General features: G+C 35.6%; 1 protein-coding gene across 3 annotated transcripts; it reads right to left on the bottom strand.

Moving 5' to 3' along the window:
* Positions 1–5,737: 5,737 nt before the first annotated feature.
* On the bottom strand, positions 5,738–13,408 carry LOC134586727 (zinc finger protein ZIC 4-like). Of its 3 annotated transcripts, XR_010086586.1 has the most exons (4): positions 12,234–13,408; positions 8,062–8,383; positions 6,449–6,573; positions 5,738–6,268 (listed from the first exon to the last, which is right to left on the bottom strand). XR_010086586.1 is itself a non-coding variant. In XM_063442485.1 (3 exons), exons 1-3 carry the CDS (start codon positions 13,396–13,398, stop codon positions 7,947–7,949), a joined length of 1,494 nt encoding a protein of 497 aa, XP_063298555.1. In that variant the 5' UTR covers positions 13,399–13,408; the 3' UTR covers positions 6,583–7,946. The 3 variants fall into 3 exon arrangements, 2 of the variants coding, with proteins under 2 accessions (XP_063298555.1, XP_063298554.1); XM_063442485.1 differs by lacking the exons at positions 5,738–6,268; positions 6,449–6,573 and having other exon boundaries at positions 6,583–8,383; positions 12,234–12,842; positions 12,951–13,408; XM_063442484.1 differs by lacking the exons at positions 5,738–6,268; positions 6,449–6,573 and having other exon boundaries at positions 6,583–8,383.
* Between the last annotated feature and the right edge of the window lie 4,275 nt (positions 13,409–17,683).

Raw genomic sequence — 17,683 nt, 5'->3', positions numbered from 1 at the left:
TAATTCAAAGTACTTTATAACAATTGGCATGTGCCAGCTCTGCTGTTTATGACAACTTTTATATATACCAGTCACTGTGTACATATAATCTTTTCATCCAGATCTAGTGCCGTCCATATGCTTATTTAGGTTTTACAAGATGGCCACTGGTGACATACTGTATGTATTTTTTTATGCCTGTATTGAACACAACAATGCTGAACACAGCATTATAAAATGTACACACACTGTCACTAAACAATGTGCACATATTTCCACTATTATTGCTTTTTTATTGCTCTCTTTTATTTTTTGTAAATTCTTTATTTTAGTAGTTTTTGATTGTACAAAAACAGAAAAAAAGTGGGTTATGCATTTGCAGGTTATTTGGTTGTACAGAATGAAACAAGCCCTGTGGCCACAATTGTTTGTACATAGGTAGTATGCCATGAATATAACAACTTTTTGGTATTGTAGCACCTGGTCAATCCTCTGGTTGCCCATTGTGGGGTGAGTTTGATGTACTCCGGGGCGCTATCTGTTTACCTCCAGTGGGGATCTGGGTGTGCGTGTGTTATGGGGCAAGTGTTTCTGTTTCACCTTTTTCCTGCCTCGTTTAGCGTATCTTTCCCCGGTTGGTCCTGCTCCCTGATGCGCGGTGTTGTCGTCGGCCAGTCCCGTTTGTTGTGTTTCGTGACCGGGAGCTGGCGACTGGCGTTGTTGCCAGGTGGTCTGTGGCTGTGTAGGCTGTCATCCTAGTTGGCCGCTTTTGGTGGCTGCGGAGGGCAAAGTTAGGACAAAAGAGAAGAAGATAAAGAAGCAATGTAGGGGGGGAGGATTTGGCGTGTTTAGTGGGGAGATGGGCGTGCCCGGGAGGGCAGTGGCCTAATAGTTGTGGGGAGGGGAGTAGAGAGTGGGGGGGGGGGGGGCAAAGGGGCAACAGGCCCCTCAATGGAAGGCCTGTGAGGGTTTGGTGCTGTGTTATCAAGTCTTTGTTTTTTTTTTGTGTTGGTGCAGGTTGGTGTGTTCGTATCTGGCCTGTGTGCTTTTGTCTTGCCTTGTCTGTGCTACCTGGTGTCCCGTTGTTTGTGATTAAGCTGCGTCTTGCTTTTTGGTGTTTGCGTTGGGTGTGCATGGGCGGTTTTGTCTCCGTGTGATCATTCTGACGGTTCTGTGGGTTGTGGTTCAGGAGGGGTTCAGTGCCGAGGGGCTGGCTCCAGGATTGTTCTGGTCCCCCAGGTCCCATGTTTTGTGGAAGGCTAACAGCCCAAATACATGACTCCTTCAAAGTCTTTATTGCTCTCTTAATTTCATAGAGTGCATATCAGGATCTCAATAGAATGTCACACAGGGCATTCTTTATTTTATATAAAATTGCAGTGTTCTTGAAAAGCATGAATATCTTGCTGGCTATTTCATTAATAAAAATGTCCTTTGTAATAAAAAAAATGTTTAAAATTTTTTTTAAGTATGTGAATTTATTTTTCTCATATTCGTTACATTTTTTTTTACTAAAAGAAGTTTTACTGTGTCACTTTCTTCTACTTCCCTCCCTCCAAGTTTCATATATGTATAAATGTAAGAAATTGCTTTTTTCAAGAGGCTAACTTTTTTCTCTCTTTACTATTAATATATATTTAAGTTACAATTCTCACACATGCAATACTATTCCTATGAAAGTGTTCTCTAATTTTTCTTATTACTGCACGGGATACCTCCATACTGAACCTCCCACACTGTTCAATTCCTTATTATACTCACACTTGCGTGGGTCAAATAACTCATGTCTAGTATTGCAGGTAGTTGAAGTTAGTGGTACTGTCAATATTAAGTGATGCAGTAATTATGTATCCAGTAATAATGGCTTAGTCAAAAATCTATCTTGTTTCATGTGCTTATGATTGGTACGTCTTGACGGCTGACACATTTGAAACTTGCATGGATCCACAGGGAAATTGGTGATTTAATCAATTCTGTCTTTGTTTACCTTACGTTGCTCTATTAAGTTTGATACATTAATGTACACCACCTTCAGTGGTTCCAAATTTAAACTATTTTCTCTATCTTGTGGTCCTTCTGCAGTGATGAATTTAAATACAATTTTAAGAAATTATATTAATTATATTAATTCCCAAGAAGAATAAAAGTTTAATTCCCACATTGCAATCCCATTCCAGCCTATGATGAACCTTTTACGAACTGTTCCATCTACTGTGCCCCGGACCTATTTCATAGTATTTTATTATTGGCATGTATATAGTGCAAACATATTGTGCAGTGCTTTACAATTACAGAGGTAAAGAAAACCCTGCTCAGTCGATCTCAATCTTTGCTGCTGTTCAGCACATTGGTTAGAACGTCATATATCACAGCTATACATAAGGTCCCAGGTATATCCACCTGTATTTTGCTGGTTATCGTAAAGGTTTGCTAAATTGTCCCTGCAAAATCATTCTCCTATTGATCGCTTTATACCCTCACCCATTTGGCACCTTGTAAAATCTCTTTAGACGCTTTCTTGTGCTCAGGTAATAATTATAAACATTGATTAGAAGACTCAAACAGCAATGCATTTATTCATACAAAGTATTATGTTTACAGAGTCACAGTAAATATGATGAAAACCAAATTTGTTACTTGTTTAGGTCTCTCTGCCAACTTCTGGTAATCACATTCCTATATTTTGCCAAATATTCTTCACAACTGTGAATCTGCAGGGATTTATAGACTTATGGATTTATGGAAACACATGTACACCATTAGATTGCTAAACTGTATAAAAAGGCTATAAAAAGAATTTGCCTTAAGCTAACACACAATGCAACCAATGATGCATGCTAGTCACATATGTCATAGTTATGATTTTTATCTTGTATCAATGTATTTCATATAATATATATTATACTGGGCTAATCTAGTAACTATACAATTAAATCAAAGCATGAAACAGTTGCTTACCTTCAATCTTTATTGTGGAGACAAGAAGAAGCTTATATATAAGCTTCTTCTTGTCTCCTCGGTAATATAGTGTTATATTCCTTATATACATACAGAAACATATAGAAGGCTATGAAGAAAGCATGCCATGATAATAATCTATAAACATGGTAAGAGAACTTTTTTAGGCACTTTACAGAGGCATGTCAAAAATAGAAGCCGCACTATAGAAAAAAAAAAAGGTTTGAGGGGTGAAAAATTAAACATTCTGTTTGCCATCTTGAATTAAAGGACGGACAATTAAAAATAAACAAAAATAGAAGTCGTGCAAAAGAAAAAAAAATGTTGATGGGTCTGAGGGGCCATAACGTCAACATTCTGTTTGGCACCTTAAAATATAGAATGGGCAATTTTTATTTTTTATGACAAAAGAAACAACCTATCCTTCTTAATGCTTTTTTGACTTTTCATGTTTAAGGACTGAAAAGTCTGAACCGCTTTAAAAAGTGTGGGTTATTTTCTTTTGTGTGAACCCTTTTGTGATTTATTTCTTTTCATTTTTTTTTTTATTTTTTTATATCCTTCTATATAGTGCCGATTAAAGTTCTCTTATTATATTTATGGAGTTTACCATTGTGGAATGCTTTCTGCATAGCCTACTATACGTCAATGTATTTTATGTACCATCAAAATACAATGCAAGCATTAAGGTCCAATAAAGGTCAAACAACCCAATAGATAGCATAACGTTGTAACCCTGTCCAACATATTTGATCTACAACATTGCAATCCAAAATAAGTAATGTTGCGCTACGTTCTAAACATTCTATGGCTTTCAAAGGTCAGTTACAGCCACCTCCAATGATTACTTAAATAAAGCTCTTAAATATACTACACTACTGCATTCCAGACTCGTATAATACAAACTGGTCAGTTTGCACCAGTCACAAGTTGCTGTTTACATGTCGGAACATGGCACACAATTCACATAAATGCCATAAATGTCAGCAGACAATCCATAATCTATCATCACCTTAATATGAGCTACAGACCTCTGTCATATTAATTTACTATTATTAGATTTTTTGTTACACAGACACCACTTAAACCCTGTAACCCCTCGGGTCAACTATTTATGGCTAGGATTGCATCGTAAGTGATCCTGGTATTGGCTAATTTATGTTATTCATATATTGCCATTTCTAAATAATAAATGTATCACATTTCCATTATATTTATATATATAGCACCAAGTTTCTATGGCAAAGCACAATATACAGACTGCAAATCGTGCTACGTATTTAAAAAGTCATATGTTGCGAACATATTTATATACCTATATTGTTAACCCGTTAGCTTTGACTGGGTGAGAAATGGAGATCTTTATTTCTTCCAATGGGCACTTAAAGAGTTAAACCAATCTTCTAGTAGAACTCAGTGTGGCTTTTCAGCTAACTGGCTGCCTGGACTTCACAAATCGCTGACAAAGAACCTTTAACGTTTCATCAAGGTTGTTAGGACTACAAGAAAGAATGTCTCACATAATAACTCCAACTTCAAAGATTTCTCAGCTCAATAGAACCCGGTCCATCCTTTTTATTAATCCACATGAACTGGCACTAAAGGGAGTGAACTGTTTGGATTTTTTTTTTCTTTTGCCATGTTTATTTTTCGCCTTTTTAACAGACATACTTGGATAAAATAAACAACTTGACAATTACACCAACCTTCCGTTTAACCATTTCACCGCCATTATTCAATATCAACAAACTCCCTACTTTTTAGTCAATATGCCAACCTTTGACATTCCAGTTATAAACAAATCTCTGCAGCCAGAGTAAAAGGCCCCTGTTCGCAAGGGGATAACCCATTCAGCAAGGGCATGGTTAAATATTTTTATTTCCTATCCTGACACAAAGACCTTCCCCGCTAGAGAAAGTTTACTGTGATTGTGAGTGGGCAGATCTATTCCTTACTGAATACAGTGAGTACAAATATAGTGAAATTAGAGTCAGCATGTCATCACTTTGATTGTAGTATTTTTGGAAACGCAATCAATATGTATTACTGTGTGCTATTATTCCAGATTGTTTCATTTAGCCATGGCTTTAAAAATAATCTGGCATGTTCTCAAAAAAAAAAAGAAAGTAATAACCTATATCACGAATCATCACGCTTATTTATAAAGAAAATGATAAATAAATAAAATGCACTCACACACAATCACACACAATTGTATGTGTGTGTGCATAAATGTGTATATATATGAAACCAAGAGGGCTGCACTCACCTGAATATGCATACATTATAGGGTGCTGCTGGGGCCAAAATATATGTATGTATGCATGTTCAGGTGAGTGCAACCCGCTTGGTTTCATTTATATATTTGGGAGTCCAGGCCAACTCCTTGGTTTTGCACCCCTCACTGTCACAGGGTCCAGGACCCGATTTAGATTTGCAGAGAGTCCCAGTAAGGAAGTATTTCCAAAGGAAGTGGATTAATCTCATAAGAGCAAGCATTAGGCTGCTAGAGTAGGACCTGCCATGAATGGCATACATCGACGTTATGGCAGGCTTATGCAATTTATGATCATATAATGTAACTAAACCCCCCATTATTTTTTGCCTAGGTGAGGTGTTTTTAAATAAAACTATTACAATTTCTAAGTTTTTAAATCATTGTAAGCGAGTGCGTTGGATTGGGTATTTTATATATAAATATATATATATATATATAAACATTTTTAATAATCATAGTACAAAAATAATATGCCTTGCTCTACTATTTTAAAAAGAGTATATAAAAGAGCAAGTGAATATCACATGTGCTCACAGATAAAGAACGCCTACTCAGTCATATATATGTACCCTATGTTTGCATATACAAACATGCTACTAATGTACACACTAAAATGTGATGGTACATAATATAGAGGAGATCAGCTGTATTAAACTAGCATGAAAGCAGAGGTCAGTTAAAATGTATCTTAATAGACTGTGTCTCAAATGGAGTGTGCCTCCTTTGAAGACAGCTTGCTATTGCCCCCCTCATTACCATAGAGAGCCTAACTTGGCATGTTGAGGCTCCATAAAACTCACACTTTCAACCCCAAAACCAGACTCTTTGAACAACCCGAACTTGATTAGGCCTTTCTTCCATTCTTTTCCTTAAAAACCATTTCCTTGCCTTTTGAAACTTGGCCATCAAATCAAAATGAATTCTCTGATCACTGCAGAGAGCAGAGACAATGATTCACTGACGCCTCAGTTCAGGCGGTCCTTTTCTTCCCAACATTTTTATCCATTTTTATTATGATCTCCAACAAGTGCCCATTCGCGTGGTTTTTGTTTACTGGAAATGAAATGAAAATGATTTAGCTGAAGTCAAGCAAAATATATACGTGTATACACAAGAGAAAGGCTTCTTTAGACGTAAATATTATGTCCTTAATCAAAGAACTGGAAGGGCTCCAGACTTGGCCATTGAAGAATTAAGTATGACTTGCCTATTGCTATACAAACACTAACTTACCGTGAAGATTCACCGTTGAGAAGAAGACTCCTTTGTGAGAAAGTCCTTTGATGTCTAAAGCATAATATTCAAGCTTTCAGATGTGACTGTCTACAAGATTACCTTGAGAGCAACAGGGAAGACATCTGTAACAAGCAAATGAAAAATTAAAGGTGATTAGCCTATAGAATCAAACACTTTGAGAAATTCACACCCAACTACAAGAATAAGAAGCACATCTGATCTCTCATATGCAAAGTATCCTGCAGATGCCAGCCATACATTTTATTCTTTCAAGCACGATTTTCAAGGTATGCAAAATATTGTGTAGGATGCTTGTTTACTACTTTCCTGCTTAAAAAAATTATTTATCTAACTCCGTGCAACTAATCTACACCTATATTTTGGGCAATATATTTTATTAGCAAAAGCTAGCAATTAAGTCGTAAAAAAACAATTTTTTAAAACGTTTGGTATTATCTGTGTGCATTATTTGTGTGCTTTAATTGTTGTATTTGAATCTGCATAGTAACTCTTTAACCCAGCATCCATCAAGATGGACACCGGCTTCTACAGAAACCTTCTAGTAAGTACTTAATCAATGTTTTCAAAGGGGTACAACTTTACAGATACTTAGATATTTAACGCCATACAGCCATTAACGATCCAACATTGCTAATTTATTTTTTGTAGTAGAAAAATGTTTTATTTTACATGACATGGTATGCTACAGCAATCATAAACAGCACTGTCTGTTGAAAATGAAATGACACCTTAGAAGCATGTTTAATAGCTCTGTCTTCAATCTGTACAATAACATCATTTCAACAACACTTTAACCAACATGGCCCTATGGGAAACCGAACTGACAATTATTATTTCAGAAAATAATTACAAGGCCCATAGTGTTCTCCATACTTTAACTTTTGACATGAAATTAATATGTACACAACATAAATTACCATATCATAATTCATTATATACATGTCACCAACCAGGATAACTAATAAAGATTTAATTTGCTTTATACAAACTAGTAAAAAAAAATTCAACAAATAAACAAACAGACAAAAAAAAAATAACAGTTCAGCTTTATAAAAGCACTTGGACTGTAGGCTAACAAACGTGTATGTAAAACACCATGGTGTATGCCTTTGACCATTTATAGTGTACATCATCTACAAATCTTTAACAAAACACTTTGGTTCATTGGTGAACAATATGCAGAAAGGTGAACAGTAAACAAAGATCGAAAAGGAAGGGTGGGATAGATTGTTTGTGCTTTTCTGTTCAAATTCAAGCTGAAGGATCTGAGGGAGAGCCTACTACAGATTCACACAACTGAATTTTGCTATACATTTTCATATGTGCATCTGAATTGAAGCTAGTAAGAAGAAGTGGTCCATTTTTTCAGAACTTCAACAGACATGATGTTCTTCACAGTCTTTATAATATACAGTACTTGGACCCAATAACTACCAATATGTGTAAGGAATATTTTGTTGGGGTAGGCTGACTCTTAGTAATTCGGCCTAGCCTCACAGTTATTATAAGAAGCTTTCCGATGGTCAGGAGAAGGAGTATTACTGGGTGGAGTTGGGATGCCACTCGCCCCTGAGCTTTGGCACACATACCATTCACTCAGGTTAGCTCCTTGGGAGGATGTAAGAGGTTCAGAATGAGAAGTGGTTGCAGGAGGCTCCTGTCCAGAATCAGAAGAGGGAGATACTAAAGAAGGTATGGACGATTCATACCCTGAGCTTGGAGGAGGAGATTTACAATGTACTTTCATGTGTTTCCTCAAGGAACTGGGGTGTGTGTAGGACTTGTCACATCCTCTCACTTTACAGTTATAGGGTTTATCGCTGGTGTGGACATGTGAATGCTTCTTCCTGTCACTGCTGTTGGCAAAGCGTCTATCGCAGCCTTCAAACTCACATTTGAATGGTTTCTCGCCTGGAATAGATAAAAATCCCAAAAATATGTTAGAATAGTTAGTAATTCCAAATTGTTAACCAAGTACTGGGTGAATCACCTTTTTTTAAAAAAAACATTTTATTAAAAAAAAATTCCTTTGAAAAACATTTTCTAAACATTATTGTAAGCTAGAGACCCACCCCTGTCTCTATAATTAAAATGTTAAATTGCCGAATACACGCATATATGTATTTTCACTTTTAACATCACCACTGCTTAATTTGATAAATATAGAAATGATATAATATTACCTTAACCTACAGACAAAGAAACATTGCAATGCATATTGCCTTATGGGACGTACATGTTGTATATAATTTGAAAAATAGCTTGCATGTGTGTGCATGTGTGTGTGTTGTGTTTGTGTGTGTCTGTACATGTGTGTGTATGTAATATACTACAGAATGATTTCAATTGTGTGTCACAAGCTGTAGCAATAACTCCAATAACTATTTCAACAAACATTCTATGGACCCATTCAATTACATAAAATACAAAAGTATATATTTAGGAAATGTGTCTACATGCCTTTTATCCCCTATAAATCTAAATTACAATAACATTTAATTTTACACCCATGATGTCTCTACATGATCACGTGGGTGAATGTAGGTGGCCCTATAATTTGTTCAATTAAGCGAGCATAACGTTTTTATAATAAAAGCGTGATTTTAAACAATGCAACATTTGTATATATTCTTACTATCTGTAAATAGTTCGCAGTCTATATTACTACATGCACACGCATGTATAAAAACCATACAATCATATGAATTATGTCGTTCTGAACATACCTGTGAACACTTGCATTTTTTCTTTAATTCAAAGTAAAAAGAGATAACATTTCTGTTTGGCAAATTAGTTACCACTAGTAGCTATATGAATAATTTTATTAATGTAGTAGCTAGCCATGAGGAGCATTAAATATGTTTTGCTTTTTTTATTATAAGGTCCAGAAGGTATTGTTATTTTGCCAGTATTTTTTTTTTTTTTTTATTTACTGTATATTTCACATGTGCATGGTAGACAGAAATTCATGGGTCAAGCATGTGAGATTTGAGGTTTAAATATGCAATGAGCATTTGTGAATCTCAATCCTCTTTGCAGCTCATTAATGTTTGAAACCAAACTTAATGGGTATTTGTTATCCAGTAAGCTAGATTTAAATAGCTTGCTGCATCTCACATTGGAAGTATGAAATGGTTTCTCCACTGTAAGGCCTTATCTTGTTTTGGGGGGTTTGTTTTACTTTTTTGGGGGGTGTGGGTTGTTTTATTTTATTTTTTATTTTATTTTTTATTTTATTTTTTATTTTTTTATTTTATTTTTTGGGGGGCGTGATTTTTTTTTCTTCTATATTTTAGGGCTTGTGAAATTCAACTGCAAATTATTTAAGATCTAATTTTGTCTTAAATAATGTAAATTATTAATAAAACATGCATGTGTTTATTCACTAAACTAAATATATAAGACAGTTAAGAATTTGCAAATTTCAGGCCAAAAACACGTAAATAGGCAGAAACTAACAGAATTTGCCTAGGCCTGAAATTTCCAATTCTCTTGGCCACTTTCTACAGTTCCCAGTTGGGAAAATACACTCCCTAATGCCACTTTAAGAAAGGCACCAACTATTATAGAGAACTGATTCTGTAGTAAAGTGCCTTGTGTTTTAAACAATGCTACCATTTGCACTTACTTAGACGCTTACATGTTAAATTTTAAACTCATCACTATATGTTATATGGTGAAATGTTCTCAATATTCAAATTCCAAGGAATAAATCTTCGAAAATAGTAACTAAATATCATTATATTTTTCAATATCAAAATATACCTTTAAATGCTCATACTCTTCACAAATATGAATTTTATTGTATTGAACATTTATTAAATCCTCATACAATAACAGGTTTATTATATTGTGATCCTATATTGCATATAGACTAAGTACAATAGGTTGATGGATCATTACTTGTTATTGATTTTGTAAATTGTATTTAAATAAATTAAATATGCAAAGAAGCAACCAATATATACTTTGACTCAGCCTTATAACAGCAACAAATTATGCTACAAGATGAAAATAAGCATTCTTAAATACCTGAAAATATAAACTATTTAAATGTAAGGTTTGCAAACACAATGTGAATGAGATGTACAATGAACAATATAAATATATAATGAAACCTTAAAACAAATATGATATAAACACATTAAGACATCACATGGGATTACCTAGCAACAACTACAATATTTGACTTTTATATTTTTACTCATCTCAAGTAATTAAAATATATGTAACAAAATTACAAGATGACATTTATTAGAGGAATTTAGCCAATCCACAAACAAAAAGAGAGATAATTGTTTTTATGTTTTACAGAATAACCTCATTTCTCTGCCACAAATGTAGGTTTCCATTGTTAAATTTTAACAACTTAAATTACAATTTAGTTACTTTTTCCAACAACTTTTGATGTTGGGGGGAAAAAAATGTCAATTCTAAAGGCCCTGCAGACAGCATCATGGTCAAAATCATCCACCATTGCAGATGTAGAATAAGGGAAACATATTTTTGTGTATGTTTATGTGGCATGAGAAGAAAGTGATAAAAAGTGACAATTCTAATGCCTTGACTGTACATTTTGCTTTGGGTGAATTAAGTATAGAATTGCATATTGATTTGCTTCACAAGCTTCAGACTAGGAGGTTCCAATGGGCAGAGAAAGTTTGTTTACTTAGGAGGCAGTCTGTCACCAAAGAGAACAAACAGCACCTGTTCACAACTATCACTAAATTAGACAATTTGTCTTTTATTATAAATTGGAGACATGTTCACTAAACATTGACTTGTGTTTCCTTGAAAATCGAATTGAAAAATTGATGCACAATAGCTGAGTTAGAAAATAGGTTTAACTCATTCCTGTTGAAGATATCTTTTCTAACAGACAATTCTCAGATGGTTAACGCATCTCAATTCGCTGTTTAGTAAATAGTCCCTTACATTAAAAAGCAAGTTTGAAAGCAGATACAGGATGGGGGATTGGGGCGTTAGAGAAAACCGTGGAGAAACATCGAATTATTCGTTTAAATGAGAATACGATGGCCAAATGGTGGGTGGGTGGATGGATGGATGCATGCATGCACAATATGCAATAATATATGTATTTATCTGATATGAAATACACACCAAATGCCTATGCACATATTAATTTGTGTATATACAAATATATATGTAAACATACACATATTTGCTTTTTTAAATTTAAATTATTAAACGGGTAGAATCAAAGGAGTAGAAATATAATGCTGTCAGACTAAATTATAACTAAATATGTTCAGCTCAAACTGTCAACAGTAATCCATATTAAATAGTTTATCTTGACCATAAAATCGCTTTTGTGGCGGCTGTATAAACTGTACTATATTATTTCATAAATATTAATTAGCTTGAATGCAAGTTTACAACCACGTGTACAAAATCTATTTACCCTGTTCCTGATTCATTCATTTACAATCCCCCGAGCTTTAAATCAATCAGATCACAAATGGAAGCGGTCATAAAATATCTCAGGGGATTATAATCAATTTCTTTCTGTGGCTATTTAATGTGAGATGTTGTAAAAATGCAATACAAAGTATCAGTAAGTGGCAGGTGTGGAAAAGAAATTAAGGAAAAGAAAAGGAAGATAGAAAGAGAAAAATAAATGTATGAATGTATGTTGTTTTAGTACATTCATTAAGGTCATAAAATAATATCCAAAACAAAAATAATATATACACAAACAACAGACAAACAGACAAACAACAACATAAGTCTTTGGACTGACCTGTATGAGTTCTTTTGTGGATTTTGAGATTTTCTGATCTGGCGAATACTTTCCCACAGCCAGGGAAGGGACACGGGAAGGGTTTTTCACCTGTGTGGACTCTGATGTGGTTGACCAGTTTGTATTTGGCTTTGAAAGGTTTCCCTTCCCTTGGACACTCTTCCCAAAAACACACATGGTTACATTGTTCTGCCCCACCAACATGCTCCACCGTGACATGGGTGACCAGCTCATGCATGGTGCTGAAAGTTTTTGAGCAGAGTTTTTTTGGAACATGTTCCTCCTCTATCCACTTGCAGATGAGTTCTTGTTTGATGGCTTGCCTCATGTAACGGAAGAAGGCACCAGGTCCTTGGTGAGGAGCAATGTTCATATTTAAGTTCATGCCAGTGTAGCTGTGAAGAGATGTGGAAGCAAAGGGGTCTGTCCTAGAAACGTTTTGAGTGAAATGATCAGACCTGCTGTACATATCTCCAGGTAGCCCGAGTCTTATCTGTCCGTTTAGAGGTTGACCACCTGGGGTGGCATGGGAAGGCTGCTCATGAGGTCCAGAGAAATAGGAATGGTTCCCAGCTTCTGTGTGGTGGCCATGCTGTCCAGGGTAGCTACCTGTTGTTGAGACAAACATTCCATGGTGAGATGTTGCTGCAGAGTGTGGCTCAGTCAGACCTGGCATGACTTGTACTGTCAGATCTCTGGCTATTAAGAAGTCCCTACCTGTAGATATAGGCTGAGCTGTGTGGGGGATACTTGCGTAGGATACTGCTGTTGATTGAGAAGGGCCAAAAGCTCCTGTTTGACTGGAGGCAACCTCAGCGTGGCCTGGCATATGATGGCTGTGGTGGTGGTGGTGGTGAAGGTGGTGAGGATTATGGGCAGGGCTGATTTTGAGGGCCCCTGGATGATGCCCCATGTGTTCTGGCCGGAATGCAGGAGTTGGCCCTAGGCGAGAATCAGCAGAAGTAGCATATTCTCCAGGGTGCATGTGAGCCATTGAGTGGGAATGACCCACGTACCCTGGGAAGCCTGTCACGCTCTGAGGGGGGTGATGATGATGATGGTGATGATGATGATGAGCCCCTGCTAAGTCTACTAATCTCAGCGCCGGGTTCCGTTTAGGAAAGGCAGGCTCCATTACTGAGTTGCCCAGAGCATCCACACTCATGGCTGCTAATTTTTACAATCACCTGGCTGTGGGAAAAAAAAAATGAATAAAATAAAAAAAAAAAAAAAAACTTTTCCCCTAAAAAAGAAAAAAAAGTTTTTTTTTTCTTTTATGTCTACGTGGAATCCCCTACGCTTGAGCTGCAGCAGCAGGAAGCATTGAGACACTGAATAGAGATTCATGGACACTACTGCTGCCCAGAGAGCTCAACAATCACCTCGCGCGCTGATTGGCTGGTCGGAGGTGATTGACGTCGCCACTGACAGGTCCTGCTGAAACTCTGAAAGGATTGTGAGAAAAGGAGGAGGAAGGGGACTGGGAGGGAAGAGAGGGGGGGGCAAAAAAAAAAAAGATACAGGACTCTGAGCATGCGCAGTAAGAGCCACGCCGTGTTTGCTCTTCCCTCCCACAAACAACACAGTTGCCTGATGTTTTCAGACACATTTTCCCTCCATCTGAACCAAATAGGAGGACTAGGATGTGCTGAACATGTCCTTAGTTAGATAAGTATTTTTTTTAGTCTGTAGAATAGTCTATGAAACAGTCCCTGCGGCAAGACATGGGTTAATAATGGGTCAGATCGCTGTTACCATGTTTCATCTTCATCTTTACCACTGCTGCAGAGTTTGTGCTGGATGTCTGCGTTTCCATTTACCTCTGCAAAGTCGGTCAATTTCAAATAAAACCTGTGGATTTGTTTACAGTCGAGTATAAATCAGTGAATGTCCTGTGTGTAGAGATCTGTAATTGGAACATATATATATATATACTGTACACACACACCTACACACACAGACAGAATGAGTGTGTTTGTGTTGTGTGTAGTATAACCAAATAATGTGTGGATTGTGCAATTAAAAAGAGCGATAAAAAAAGAGAAAATAGAATAAATTGCAAAACTGCAGCACATTGATTTCTCACGTTTGTAAAAGCACATTGAACACAATGCCATGTAAATGAGACATATTCTTGTCCAGAAGAGTGTCAATATTTTATCGCAACATAGTAGCCACGTGTTATGATGAAGATTCTTACCTAGGTATGTGTGTAAATGTGAGTGTAAATACACAGATAGAGCGGCGGGGACATGAATAATTCACACGTTTACTTCATCTGGCTGTGCCGTTAGTATCAATATGTACCTTGTTCCATAAATGTTTTCAAATTCTCACTAAATAAAAATAATTCTATTCTTCGATATTGTGTCTCTTACCAGTTCAGATGACATTTGACAGGTTAAATAATTTTTGTAACATTTTGTGTCAATTAGCAGACATGTAGTAGATTTTATTTTTTTTTCTTACCGTTTTGTATTGCCTCTCTGCTTCCCAGGATTTTCCTGAACAGAAGTGCGATTTTGGTGAAATGCCAAGTTATGTGTAACAAAACTAACCCAGTCCACAAATTAACCATTTAAAGTCATATGTTCTGCTAAATTTTTGCCCAAGTGTTATAACACGACATATAACTAGCAAAGGACACATCTCTCACCTTTCTTAAATGGTATCAAGTTAAAATAAGAATAAAATATATTTTAGCAATAAATTGTTGACCCGATGAGCACTAACACAGTGGGCAAGCAACATTTTCTTTTTTTTAAGCACTCAAGGAGTCCCCCAAAAAGCTCCATTCGGGGTATATTCTCTAAATAGTTAAATGGAGTGAGTAGATCAACCACCAGCAAAATGTAAGTTAAAATAACCGACCTGGAAAACTAACCAAGTCGACTTCAATTTTTCATGACGAATGTAAAATCACGAGAACGCTGATTCACTAAAAAGCGAGTTTTGGAGAACTAAAAACGGGACAGGAAAATATGGGACCAAATCGTTGATTTACAAAGATTCTTCAAGTCACAACTTTGCTATGTTTAGCTGACATGTCACAATTCAGTTTTCAACTAACAACAATACACAGGGTTATTCAATAAAGTGAGAAGAGAGTTCAAATACATTTTACATTTAAGGTCAGAATAGGCGAACTGACAAACATCTGTATGTCTGCTATACTTTCTGTTCAGCCACCTTTGCCATTTATTTGAAATTCAGTTTGAATTCACTTTGAATTTCTCACTTTGCTTAGTGAATAAACCTGTCAGTGTGTATTGAATAAGCTTCCTGCGTTCTGTCGATGCCACGTTCCGTGTAAACGATTCGGCCTGTTGCTTGGTTGTTCTGTTTAAGATAAGTCATTTAATGGTGCACCTATCACAAGTGTATTAAACGCCAGTATTCCCTGCAGGAATTTACAAATTGGGTGTTACAAGATCAAGAACACTTAATGAATGCATCAATAGTTAGTGCTCACAGCTGACCAGTAGAACATTTACCTGGACATATATTGTACCTGATTGTGTTCTCAATGCTTGTACACACTTCTAATTAAAACACTTTGTATTATGTGTGCAGGCATGGACCATATGTTCAAAGTACACCCCTTTCTTTGTGCAGCTATGATTTACAGGCAACATATAGCTTTTGTTTGCGTATGTGTGTCTGTGTTTTGTGTGTGTCTGTGTGTGCCGATTTTTTTTTTTCCATTCTGTTTTCTTGTTTGTTTATCTTTTTTTATTTTTATTTTACCTGAGTCATTGTAGTGTGTGGAACAAAAAGGTATCCGGGAAAAACAGGACATTCCAAATAAAAGTTGACAGACATTTATTCGTCATTCTAAAAAAAGTCGGATAAGACTCTACTGTCATGGAAACTCTGTTGTAAACTATTAAAGATATCAAAAAGAATGCTGCTATTTGTGTGTTTGTGTGTGTGTGTGTGTGTGTGTGTATGTGTGTGTGTGTTTGTTTTTATGTGTGTGTGTGTGTGTGTGTGTTTGTGTGTGTGTGTTTGTGTGTATGTGTATAATTGCATTATGCTTTCAATTCGATACCCATAAGACAGTAAATGTCACATACACAATTTTCTATGTATACAGTAAGTATTGTGTAGATTAGCTGTCGGCTAATCCCAGTGATAGCTTTGATTATGTGACAAGATAGGAAAGTGTACTATAGTACATAGTGTAGTAAGATTTTTTTTAAGGAACGTACATGATAGTATATACAACGTATACTTATCTGTCAAATCCAAACCACATACAATGTGCGTGCGTTTTAAATGAGATATTTAGGTATATATAATGATTAGGAGATTATAGAGTGTAAAAGAGAAAGTTTTTTTATAGTAGCATTAGTTTACCAAAATTGTCTACCTATCTAGTTAAATAAAATAAAATAAAAAACGAATTAAGTTTTAAGGAGAAGCAAATTGGAGGTCAATATACAATACATGGACAGTACAAAGCATTATGGCGAGTTGCTAATATTGTACGTATAATAAAATGAAATTGCTGCAATATTCCTAGAAGCAAAACTTTTCTTTTTTTTTTTTTTTTTTTTTTTTTAAAGATAACAAAAAAAATCGAAAGTTGCAGAGCGCTGGGCCCATATTTAGTCTACGGAAATGATACCAAAATAAAGAAATTCTAAATTTAAGGTTGGATGTTCTATTTTTATTTCAAGTACAACAAATGTAATTTTGAGGAAAGCAATTGTGCAATACAATAAAGTGGCGAGATTGCAAATCTTTGTAAATTGCAAATCTATGTGAAAAGGCACACATTGACAAAACATACCAATACTGCAAGCAGTCTGATTCATTTAATAGTTTGTACACACACACAAGGTACACCGGGTCCTGGATGGAGGCAGAAGTAGACATTTTTGCAAAGAAAAAACACACAACATATGTTAAAAGTGCTGAATTTATAAAGATCATTTCATTATTGATTAGCTGCAAACTGGTTCAAAAGATTGAAAACAGCCTATATTAATGTACAGAAATGAATCTATTACTGCGATTGTAGGTAGATCAATTAATTTCAAATGTACATCATTTAACACTAAATAGTTTCTTTGAAGTAACAAAAATACCTTCTCAGCATGGTCTGTGGAAATATCCAATCTGACTGCACCCAATCCAAACACAGATATCTGGAGTATTTTTTATTGGGTTATAAAATATAACTGATTGTTTTCCTAATTAAAATAGATAAATAATAGTGTGGAAGAGAATGCAGGTAGGTAGAATGGCCTATTACCCTTAGTACACTATTTTATTGTTCTAGGAATAGAAACGTGTAGTAATAGTTTAGTTTAACCTTATTTTTAAAGGGCCTTGTTTTTTTTAATAATTCATATTAAAGCAATTGCTGTAATTGAATGGTTTAACAAATATCTCTATGGATTTATTTATTATCCACCTAATAAGGCTGTGCATCTGCCTCTATC

This window comes from Pelobates fuscus, chromosome 2 (assembly GCF_036172605.1).
Source record: "Pelobates fuscus isolate aPelFus1 chromosome 2, aPelFus1.pri, whole genome shotgun sequence".
Taxonomy (NCBI): domain Eukaryota; kingdom Metazoa; phylum Chordata; class Amphibia; order Anura; family Pelobatidae; genus Pelobates; species Pelobates fuscus.
This window is presented reverse-complemented; position numbering and strand designations above follow the sequence as displayed.

Excerpts from the sequence above, each read along its gene's own strand:
- LOC134586727 (XM_063442484.1), bottom strand. The coding sequence starts at position 13,398 with ATGAGTGTGGATGCTCTGGGCAACTCAGTAATGGAGCCTGCCTTTCCT. Across the intron at positions 8,384-12,233 it reads CCACAAAAGAACTCATACAG|GCGAGAAACCATTCAAATGT; the intron begins GTCAGTCCAAAG and ends TATCTATTCCAG.